Source organism: Giraffa tippelskirchi, chromosome 2 (genome assembly GCF_054371585.1).
Source record: "Giraffa tippelskirchi isolate mGirTip1 chromosome 2, T2T-mGirTip1v1.2.pri, whole genome shotgun sequence".
In the NCBI taxonomy this organism is placed as follows: Eukaryota; Metazoa; Chordata; class Mammalia; order Artiodactyla; family Giraffidae; genus Giraffa; species Giraffa tippelskirchi.
In genome coordinates this window covers 130208841-130221273 of record NC_137276.1, presented here as the reverse complement: position 1 = coordinate 130221273, position 12433 = coordinate 130208841, and the positions used below count along the sequence as shown (strand labels likewise).

The 12433-nt window shown below is 35.0% G+C and overlaps 1 protein-coding gene and 1 pseudogene across 7 annotated transcripts in view; one reads left to right on the top strand and one right to left on the bottom strand.

Annotated features, from left to right (window-relative positions):
- IFT80 (intraflagellar transport 80) overlaps positions 1–12433 on the top strand; it is a 121565-nt gene that overhangs the window by 82578 nt on the left and 26554 nt on the right. For all 7 annotated transcript variants that reach the window (XM_081570713.1, XM_081570709.1, XM_081570714.1 and 4 more), the window contains 3 exons: positions 1438–1512; positions 7282–7445; positions 12074–12138. In XM_081570713.1, the coding sequence (XP_081426839.1) occupies positions 1438–1512; positions 7282–7445; positions 12074–12138 (304 nt within the window). The remainder of the gene's footprint in view (positions 1–1437; positions 1513–7281; positions 7446–12073; positions 12139–12433) is intronic.
- Positions 4565–5213, bottom strand: LOC145538536 (GTP-binding nuclear protein Ran-like; annotated as a pseudogene).

Genomic DNA, 12433 nt, shown 5'->3' with positions numbered 1-12433 from the left:
CTCATACTCACTGTTCTTTTTAGCTCTCTTGACAAAGAATGAAGGTTAATTCTGCATAAATGACTGCATAAATGAAGCATATGTGATATTTTTTCTAAAGTGCAAAAGTACATAGCTTTATCATACCTGTGAACCCCAGACTTGATAATTATTAGTAACAGTTTATTCACTATTTGGCTTTATGCATGCATTTATTTACTGAAATGGGTATCAGGCTCTGCGTTAGCCAAGATTAATTTCCACCGATGTGCCTACTTACTGTAACCTTTCCCTTCCCCCATCTTCTGGATCTGCATATGAGATTTAAAGAATTAGTTCTATGAAAGTAATTGAGAGAAGTTCAGAATATATAGGAATAATAAAACATTTTAAACTATTGAGCAACTTTGATTGTTTGAGGATAGGTTTTCCAGTTTGTAAATGTCCTTTCTACCCATCCCTATCTTTGAATCATATTACATCATGAAACTCATAGGAGTTATTTGTTTATTCATTTTATCCATTTGTTCAGTAAGCATAGTCATAGCTTACATGTATATAGAATTTTACAGTTTACAGAATGTTTCACGGAAATCTTCATTTGCTCAACACTTACACTGGGAGACTGATAGGAAAAGTGATCATGTTATTGTTATTATGGTTTTTGTTCAGTATCTGCTACACAATAGGCAGTTAACTAGACACTTTAGGTAAGACATCATTATCACCATTTTACAAATAATGAAACTGTTGTTTAGGAGGTTAAGCTTATTAAGATCATAAGGCTGACAGGTGGTGAAACCAGATTTCTAATCCTTATCTGTCTAGCCAAAACCCCATCCTCTCAAGAGGGAGGAGACATATGTATACTTATGGCTGATTCATGTTGATGTATGGCAGAAACCAATACAATATTGTAAAGCAACTATCTCTCAATTAAAAATAAATAAATTAAAAAAAGAATGTTCATAGCATCACAATTCATAAGAATCAAAATCTGAATTCAACCAAATGTCCATCAACATTAGAATAGATAAACAAACTGCCATATTCATGCAATAAAATATTACATAATAATGACAAAAAATAATCCTCTTTTCACTATGCTATGCTGCTACTATTTTTCAAAAGAGAAACATTAGATGACATGCTCAAATCACAGAGCTAATAAATGACAGAACATGAACTTATGATTCCTCAGTTCACATGTTGTGGTTCCTAGAATAAACATTTATTGAGTACTTACTATGTGCTAGGTGCTGGGGACACAGAATCCACTTTCTAGTCAGGTATGCAGATGTGTAAGTGCATAATTTCAGAACAACGTACCAAGTGCTATAATAGAATCATATACAGAGTTACTGTGAAACTAAAGATGCTTTGTTTAAAATGAGTACCCATCTGCTTATTTAAAAGTATTTTAAGTGTAAGTAAGTATCCATTTTATTTGTCTTTCAGTACAAAGAACTGGAATACACCACTTATATTTGATCTCAAGGAAGGAACTGTTAGTTTAATTCTGCAATCAGAAAGGTAATTTATCATGTTTCACTATTGAATTTGGAATTAAAGTACTCTTTAAAGCCATTTACAGGATGGTATGTTCTGAAATCACTGGTACACTGAAATCAATCTGTTTCTTCTGTTTATTTTAAATGAAAAGAAAAAGTAAGAGAATAAGCTCTTAGATCAGTAGTTCTAAAACTTTTTGGTCCCAGAATTTCTTTACATCCTTAAAGTTATTGAGGTCTATATGTGGGTTATACATGTTGGCCTTTACTATGCTAGAAATCCTTCAAGCAAGGCTTCAACACTACGTGAACTGAGAACTTCCAGATGTATAAGCTAGATTTAGACAAGGCAGAGGAGCTAGAGATCAAATTGCCAACATCCACTGGATCATGGAAAAAGCAAGAGAATTCCAGAAAAACATCTACTTCTGCTTCATTGACTACACTAAAGCTTTGACTGTGTGGATTCCAACAAAGTGTGGAAAATTCTTAAAGAGATGGGAACTCTGGACCATCGTAACTTTTTTCCTAAGAAACTTGTATGCGGGACAAGAAGCAACGGTTAGAACCAGACATGGAACAACAGACTGGTTCAAAATTGGGAAAGGAGTCCATCCAGCATGTATATTGTCAACCTGCTTATTTAACTTATATTCAGAGTATTTCAAGCAAAATGCCAGGCTGGATGAATCACAAGCTGGAATCAAGATTGCCAGGAGAAACCTCATATATGTAGATGATACCACCCTAATGGCAGAAAGCAAAGAAGAACTGAAGAGCCTCTGATGAAAGTGAAAGAAGAGAGTGAAAAAGCTGGCTTAAACCTTAACATTCAAAAAACTAAGATCATGACATCTGGTTCCATCACTTTATGATAAATAGATGGGGGAAAAATGGAAACAGTGGCAGATTTTATTTTCTTAGGCTCCAAAATCACTGCAGATGGTGACTACAAGCCATGAAATTAAAAGACTCTTGTTCCTTGGAAGGAAAACTATGGCAAACCTAGACAGTGTATTAAAAAGCAAAGGCATCACTTTGCTGACAAAGATCTGTATAGTCAAAGCTATGGTTTTTCTGGTAGTCATGTGCGGATGTGAGAGTTGGACCATAATGAAGGCTGAGCACCAAAGAATTGATGCTTTCAAACTGTGGTGCTGGAGAAGACTCTTTAGAGTCCCTTGGACAGCAAGGTGATCAAACCAGTCAATCCTAAAGGAAATCAACCCTGACTATTCATTGGAGGGACTGATGCTAAAGCTAAAACTCTTAATATTTTGGCCTCCTGATGTGAAGAGTCAACTCATTGGAAAAGACTTTGAAGCTGGGAAAGATTGAGGACAGAAGGAGGAGGGGGCAACAGAGGATGGCATCACTGACTCAGTGGACTTGAATCTGAACAAACTCTGGGAGATAGTGAAGGACAGGGAAGCTTGGCATGCTACACTCCATGGGGTCACAAAGAGTCAAACATGACTTAGCAACTGAATGAGAACAAAATACTAGAAAGTAAAAGTGAGAGATTTAAAAGGTATCAATTTATTATAAATGGTAAGAATAAACTTACTGCAAGTAAACATCAGAGTAATGATGAGAGAATGACAGTGAAACAGGCAAATTACTATAACATAGTTTTGACCTCATTGTTCCGATATTTTCTGTCTTGTTTTTGTTTTAAAATACTGGTTGAAATTCATTCATTTTATGAGGCACTACTAGGCTGTGATCTGGAGTTTGAAAAACAATATTCTCTACCAAGACTTTGTATATACCGGACTGAGAAACTCTGGGCCAATTAATTGGAGTAAATTCGTAATAACTATTCTCAGGAACCCACATTTTTTCCATGAAAATGATCAATCTGTCAAGTACAGTGGTACCCTACGAATCAGAGGTCAGAGTTAGAAAGTTAAACTTGATAAAACCAGGAATAAAGCATGAAAATATAATCTACAATTACTTAAGATTGATATCCATGAAATCTTTTCACTAAAACCACTTATTTTATTACCTCATTCCTTTACTCACCACTTAGGCAGCTCTTGAGAGTGTTATTATCAGGTTTTCTAGCCCATTTGTTGTTTAGTTGCTAGATTGTGTCTGACTCTTTTGTGACCCTTATGGACCACAGCCTGCCAGGCTCCTCTGTCCATGGGATTTCCCAGACAAGAATACTGGAGTAGATTGCCATTTCCTACTCTGATATATTTTCCCAACCCAGGGATTGAACTTGTGTCTCCTGCATCTCCTGCATTGGCAGGCAGATTCATTACCACTGCACTACCTGGGAAGCCACAGCCTTCTACAAATAGCCAGAAGATGAATGCTGGTGGGCTGTTAGAATCTGGCACAATGACGGAAAGAAAGTGACTGCTGGCAAGGGAGCCTGGAGAAAAACTAATGGCACAGAGCCATATATATATTTTTTTTAATATTTGAGGCACAACTTTATTCTGATTCTAAACGAAAAGGAATGGGAATGACAGTAACAAACAAGATTCCACCTCTCAATATTGTCATGTGACTATGCTGCTGCTGCTGCTAAGTCACTTCAGTCGTGTCCGACTCTGTGCGACCCCATAGACGGCAGCCCACCAGGCTCCCCTGTCCCTGGGATTCTCTAGGCAAGAATACTGGAGTGACTTGCCATTTCCTTCTCCAATGCATGAAAGTGAAAAGTGAAAGTGAAGTCGTTCACTCGTGTCCGACTCCTAGCGACCCCATGGACAGCAGCCTACCAGGCTCCTCCGTCCGTGGAATTTTCCAGGCAAGAGTACTGGAGTGGGGTGCCATTTCCTTCTCCGGCATGTGACTATAGCAGTCTTATAGTTGAAACTTAAGGAGGAAACAACTGTGTTCCAAAACACCTAAATATGCAGGTTAAAAAAATGAAGGTATTTTTTTTTAAACTGCCATATTCACTCAAAAGCCCATCCATCTCCTTCAGCATCCAAAGATTAAACACATGTTCTGCTTAGCTATATAATAAAGTGGCAAACATGCTGCATCACTGACATCACAGGACAGTTGCCTATAAAACTAGACTTCTTACGCTGGGTGCCAGCCTCACTTTCTCACAGGTCATCATCTTCATCCGGGAGAGCAGTTGTCTGAGCAGCCTCTAAATCGTGCCCGTACTGTGCTGCCAAGACTGGGGCCAAGACCACCTCTGATGGCACAAGAGCAGGCATGGCTACAAACTCCAAGTTAGGGTCTCTGATCAGTTTTCTAGCAAACCAGAGGAAGGGCTTTTCAAAGTTGTAGTTACTTTTGGCAGAAATGCCATAGTACTGAAGATTCTTCTTTCAGTGGAAGACAACTGACTTTACCTTAACCTTTCTATCCTTAATATCCAGTTGGTTGCCCCACAACATAGTCGGGATTTTCTCACACACTCATACCAGATCTCTATGCCAGTTAGGCACATTCTTGTAAGTTAACTCTCGATGTTACATCAAACATTACAATGGCACACTGAGCTTGTATATAATAGCCATCTCTCAGTCCACCAAACTTCTCCTGACCAGCTGCATCCCATACATTGAACTTAGTCGGTCTTCTGTTGGTATGGAACACAACAGGATGGACCTTAACAGCCAAGATAGCCACATACTTCTCAAATTCACCAGTCAGATGACATTTCATGAATGTAGTTTCTCCAGTACCACCATCACCAACCAAAACAAGTTTGAACTGAACTTGGGGTTCTCCTTGGGCAGCCATTTCAGTGTTACTTCCAGAAGTGTCTCTGTGCCCATCTGACTGAGGACTGGAAAGATAGCGGAAGCATAGCACCAACCGATTCTCCTAAGTATCAAAGCTATCAGTTGCACAGTTGCTGAAGAGTATGATCATCATATTGATGACCCTGAGTGATCAAGCAAATAATTGTATCAGATTTTCTACCAGCTGTTTAATGATATTGAACCAATGATTGATTGATTGATTTATATCGTAAATTTTTCAAACAAAAAGACATCTTTGCCAGTTAAAAGGTAAGATGTCAGCTATCTAAAAAACCATATTTTTGAAATTCTTTTTTACTTGAATAGTTCCAAATAAATTTATTTCTTTATACAGTATTTATAAATGTATATTGAATATGCTCTTAGTAAAGTTATATGTTAATAGTGTAAATGATTAGATAATTAAAGAATATTTTATTTACTAACCATTGCTGGCCATATTTGTACATTAGAAATGTTTGCCCCTTGGAATAGTGTTTATTCACAGGAAGTTAAAGCTTTAGTGTGTTGTTTAGAAGAGAAAATGCTTTTATTACTGAGACAAAGAAAAGAATATATACTAGTATGTGTCACTTGTCAACATTAGCAAATATTGCTTTCATACACTAATGTGTAAGGGCCAAATTACACAGCAGTAGTCAAGTATTCATTTAATTCAAGTGTACATTTTTGGTATTCATTGTATACTAGCTTTTGTTTGTCTTGATGTTTATTTCATAATGGCTTCCACAGCAAAAAGGAACAGTTAGCAATTCCTGAATCAAGAAATAGTTCTGGAGAACTCCCTGGTCATCCAGTGGTTAGGACTTGGCTCTTTCACTACTAAGGGCCCGGGTTCAATCCCTAGTTGGAGAACTAAGATTCCATAAGCTGTGTGGTGTGATCCAAAAAAAAAAAAAATAGTTCTGAATCAAGGATATTAATAGCTTGAACATAAAGTTTTAAGAAGTAATAATATGTTCAACTTTGAAGAAACAGACTCTCTGATATAGCAATAGTATGAGTGTAAATCAATAAACCTTTTAAAGGGGAGTTTAACAATATATGTTAAATTTTTAAAAGTATATGCCCTTTGATCCAATTATTGCATTTTTAGGATTTATACTAAGGAAATAAGCAATGTAAACATACAGAGATGTGTATATACCTTAGACATGCTTGAAGAGTGAATAATTTGAAATAAAATAAATGTCCATCAGGAAAGAGTTAATTAAGTTCTATCCATACTTTGCCATAAGTTATCTCTACGGAGGTAAGAAGATTGCAAGAGATCTTTTACTTTCTCTGTATTATTTGAAATGTTTTTTGTATTGTTCTTAAAATTTCAAAGGAAAAAATAGCAGCTATAAAATGTTTACATTTTGACTTAAAAAATAAACAACACAGGATACTATGCCTTGAATAGAGCTGTCATCACAGCAAATGAACCCAACTACCTGATATTAAAAAAACACATTTTTAGATATGAATACATTTATTCATGGTTACTGTATTATTTTAAAATCAAAGCTTCTTATTTTAGTAAATGCTCACTCTGATGTTAATTTTTGAGTTGTTTTCACTGTTTAGGACTCTGCCTAGTATTTAATTTAATACTGTTATTAGTGATCCTTAGCATAATCTTTAATTGTAAAATATGTGTTAATACTGTTTCATAAAACAAATAGTGTCTGTCATTAAAAGATTCACTAAATTGTAAATTACTTGATTTTTTATTGCTTTTGTATAGATATGCTTCTTTAGGAAAGGAAATGAATTATAATTATAATATTAAAGGAATAAAAACTTTATAGGGTGGTGATTATGGACATTTTCATTTTTCTTTTCCTACCTCCATCAAAAAACAGAAACCTAGGAAACAAATCAAAACAATCAAATGTTGACTTTTCAGATTGTTTTTATATTTCATTCTTTTTATATCTATGTTTTATTATTGTTTTAATTGTAAGATTTCTATATTTCCAAAGCATAAAATATTTTCTAATATGAAAATGAAATTATAGTAAATCCTACTTGAGAATACATCTTTATTCTGTATTTTTTAGACATTTTCTTCTTGTAGATGGTGGTGGTATCTATTTATATTCTTATGAAGGGCGCTTCCTTTCCTCTCCAAAATTTCCTGGAATGAGAACAGATATTCTAAATGCACAGACTGTCTCTCTGAGTAATGATACCATAGCAATCAAAGACAAAGCTGATGAAAAAAGTAAGTGCATTTTTATAATTTTCAATGGTCTCTGCAGAGACCAATAAATTTTAATGAAATTTATTAAAATTTTCATCAATTGACTTTCATTTTCTCATCTATTAATATGTTGACTTTATATGGAAGAATGATAAGCTTTCTAATTTGTCCTAATCATGAATTAAAGAACTAAAGTTGTCATATTATTTCCAGTTGATGGGACAAATAAATATTGTCACAACATCAAAGCTTAGTGGTAAGAAGTAAATCTATATGTTCAATAGCCGTTGGTATAGTTTTAATTCAAGACTAAAAATGTATGTTAATTTTTAAGTTTATTGGAAGTATTTCTTTTTTCTTTATTTAGTAACATAGTAAATATTGTGCTTCATTGTACTATTTATTTTGCTTATATATATTCATGTATTTTTTATACTTACATATTTTTAAACTGAAAAAGTAGGAGAAAGTTACAAATAATTTTTGATTTTCATATAAAAATCTAGGCCACATTAGTGTTTATAAATAAATTTAAGTATGTCAGGTGTTTTGGAATGCCACAGTATGAGTAAAACTATTTTTTTAAGGCAATGCTGTATCATATCATGTATCCAACAAATAATACTGAGTGCTTCCTATGTGCCAAGTAGTCTTCTAGAAGTTGAGGATACAAAAGTGCATAAAAAAAAACAGGTAATCAGCAAATATAGTCAACTAATGATACATGCTGTGAAGAAAATTAATGCAGGGTGAGGGCATAGAGAATCTAGAGCTGGGGCAGAGCAATGACTATAGGACAATAAAATGCAAGGGTGGGAATGACTGGTACTTAAAAGGAACAAGGCTTTAGGACTAGGTCAACATGAACTAAGCAGAGTGTGATAGGAGAAGACACAAAGTTAGATAAGTAGCAGCCAGATCATGTAAAGACTTGGCCATGGTAAAGATGCTGGCATGAGAGAGTGAAGACTAGCATGTTATCCTAAAATTTTTCCTGGGTGAATGAAGGATGGGGAATGAGGAAGTTTTGAGTAGGTCACACAAACCCAGAGTTCTGTTTTTGTCTTGATAAGTTTAAATACTTTCTAGACGTCCAAGAGGGTTTGGAGAGGAAACAATGAAATAAACAAATCCAGGGCTCAGGAGAGAGTTGGAGATGAGATATGAATCTGGAAGTCATTGATGTGTAGATGGTGCCATGACACAATGAAGTCACCTAGAAAGTGAATATAGACAGAGAAGATCAGTGGCTGAGCACATCAATATTTAAAGATGAGAAAGAGGAAAAGGAACTAATGAGGTAGAGTGAGAGTGAGGTATCCTTAAAGCCTGGTGGTAAGATACAGAATAATTGTTCTTCTCTGTTAATACATATTACTAAACATTATTCATTACTGTGACATGTTGAAAAAAGGTATGACTTGGCTGTTAATTTTGTTAGTTCATGGAACACCTAATTTTGGAGTTAGAAAACTGTCCTTCTTTTAAATTTTCAGTACTTTCAGATAGCATCACCTCTCATTCTGGTAGGAAAGATAATTCTCCTAAACAGAGCTATTATTCTCTCTCTTTATGCCTCAGGCTTTCTCTAAGAGAGGACATTTGGTAATTGTTTTGTTTTTAAAGGACTTCCTTCCTGTCTAAAAGAGAGGAAAGAGAATGAAATGAAATGAAATAAAGCAGAATCTAGACAGCAGACAGATTTAAGATGGGAGTGTAATTGTTAATAATTTGGAAGTCAGATTTTTGTCTTCAGTAAATTTAAATTTGAAAATCCCAGTGATCACTATGAAGTTTCTATATTTTCCTTATTCAACATCACGTATTTTAGATGGAAGCTATAATAAGGTATGTATGTTTCCAACTGAATATTCCTTATTCTGAATTTTTCTATAATTAATTCACATCTGAAACATATTTCATTAACATTTAAGCCGTTGATAATTTGTAGAATTTTAGAGCCAAAAAGAATAATGAACATTTTAAGAGTTATGGATGTACATGCAAATAAATTATGTTTTACTTACATAAACTTTGTTGAACAAAATAATCATGTTATTCCATCCTGCCATCAACAGAAAATTTTTAAAACTAAAATTATTGTAGAACTGATAGAAAAATGAGAAGGAAAATAGTTTTCTTATGTTTAAAGAAACTAGTAATTACTGAAGGCTAGATAGAGATATACACTAACAATAGAAAGCACAATTGAAGTACCTGGAATCTTTAACCTGTAAAAATTTTCTTTCAAGGGGACCATTCATGTGTGAAATCAGTGGTTCCTTCCTGACTTGGGAGTTCCTTTACAGGCAGGATTCTTTGAACCAAGCCCAGTAGTCTTATGTTATAGTAGGTGCTCAGTTAAAGTATGTTAAGTACATTTGATTATGATTAAGGAGTAGAGGTACGTATGATTAAGGTAGATACTCCTTATGACTAAAGAGTAGGAATATTGCTTTTGACTCGCTTCTTCTCCTCATCCACCTTGCACGGATTCACTGTGATGTCATTGTGAGTGATTATTTGAAACAAAAGTCTGGGTAGAGGAAGGCGAAGTTAGAGAGCAGTTACTTAGGTTTAGAAGCAACTCTTTCAGCTCCCAGCTCCTTAGTTGTCCAATCTGCCAGTTTTTGCTGCATATTAAAATTAAAATACAGGTCCAGCCTCCCACTGAATCAGGGCCACCTCCAGTTGTGGAAATTAGACAAATTCATTCACATACCTCCAGCTCTTTATAATATGTGCAGTCAACAAAAGGATGGAAAACTTTTACTTTTTTAAAAAGTTAGTTTATATAGCTATGAAAATAACTGGGCTTAGTTATACCCAAAGCATTTTTTAAAATGGAAGTCAGATTTTTCTATTTTTGTTTCTATACTTACTTAAAAATTCTATAACAGTATTTTTCTTTTTCATTTTTAACAGCTAAATTGGCAATTTTAGAACATAACTTATTGTGAAGACATGAATATGTCTTCCTCTGTGAATATAGCCAGTGACCTCAAACTTAACATCCTAAGGTTACTAACAGCTATAAATCAATATACTAAAAGTATGACCCTCTGGAAATTAAATATGTTATACATATATTAGCAGTTTTATGATCTGTATAAATTGTCCAATTGTTTTTGCTGACTACTCATGTCACTTCTGTCTTTTTGTTTTTGTAATTCTTTGTGTGTGTTCAGTCATATGAAATAACTCTATTGGAGATGAATCTTGAGCTGGAGTAATTTGGGAATTACTTAAAGAGAATCACTGAAGCACTGACAGTCTTCAAAGAGCAAAAAATAGTGGGCAATATTTCTGTCACTTATGATACTAGGAGAAGCCTTTGATGAAACAGAGAAGGGGCAGAGGCAGCTTTTGTTCCTGGCTTCTTCAGTACATATCTCCAATAATATTTACAAGTTGGCCTACTCAGCATATCTGAGAAAGATGGAATTGGAAATAGAGAACTTTGAGTTATCATTTTTTAGATAATGATTGATGTCATGAAAATAATCCAGGAACGTAGATAGTATGAATAGGTGACCTAAAACAAAACCTAGGAACAGGGATCACCAAAGAAGGAAGAACTAGCGAAAAGAGAATAAAGGATGGTCCAAAATGGGAAAGAATCAGGAGAAAACAGTGTTTTTTGGTAGCTCACATAGGAGTTTCAAGAAAGAGGATGGTCAGGAGTATCCAGTGCTCCCAGGAGGTCAAGACTAAAAGTAGATTCTTGACTAAAAATAGACTGTTTGATTTGGCAGCATATGAGTCATTGATGATCCACGCAAGAGCCTTTGCTTCAATGTAGTAAGGTTGAACATCAAGTTGCTCAGTGGTAAAGAATCCGCCTGCTAATGCAGGAGACACGGGAGACTCAGGTTCAGTACCTGGGTTGAGAAGGTCCCCTGGAGGAGGAAATGGCAACCCACTCCAGTATTCTTGCCTGAAAAATCCCATGGACAGAGGAGTCTGGTGGGCTACAGTCCATAGGGTTGCAGAGAGTCAGGCATGCACACAAAAACCCATTTCAGGTAATTGAAAGTCCAAACTCTATAATCACATGCTTGGTCTTTCTGGTGACCCTATAGCTATGGTGAAGCTATCTAGGGAATTACCCAGAGTCTCTCTATTAGCATAACAAAGACATTCCTGTGACTCAGAAAATTCCAAGGGTTGTGGAAGACCTGTGTCAGGAACCTAAGACAAAGACCACACAAATTATCACACAGTAGTGTACTGACCACAGGGAACTCATCACTACATAATTTCCTGGTAGTATAGTAGGCACTCAATACATTTTTCCTTTGTGAAATGATTGTCTGGGTTGTTATGTTGATCTAAATCAGAATTATGAAAATTACAAACTGCATCCAGATTTGGACTTGCCATTTTTGATCCTGTGGTACACTGATACCATGCCATTAATAATAATTCTAATTAGGGAATGTATATTTTAGGAAGACGTGTTCGGTTCCACTGAGAAATATGACCTTATTACTAACTAGGAATTTGATGCTGCTGCTCTTCTGTGCTGATAGGTATCTGTGGTCCAAAGAGTTAAATAATTTCTCATTAAGATTATGATAGCTCCATAGAAATGTTTCAGTAAAAATTCTAATGTAATATGGTAATTAATGCTTTACTTTTTTTTCAAGTAATCTTCCTCTTTGAGGCATCAACTGGAAAACCAATGGGAGACGGGAAGTTTCTTTCTCATAAGGTGATGGATATTAGCTATTTTTAATGTAAATAGTTATTTACTTCTTTTCAAAATTAATGTTTTCAGACTTCCCTGGTAGTCCAGTGGTTAAGACTTTGCGTGTCCATTGCAGGGAGCATGGGTTTGATCCCTAATTGGCAAAGTTCCATGTGCTCCATGGTGTGGCCAGAAAACAAAAATTAAAAACAAAACACTAGGAGCAAAATTAATGTTTTCATTTTAAGGAGGAAAACATGGAGATTAATTTTATATTTAAAACAAGTGTGCATTCTATATAGAGTATTTTGCCTAAAAA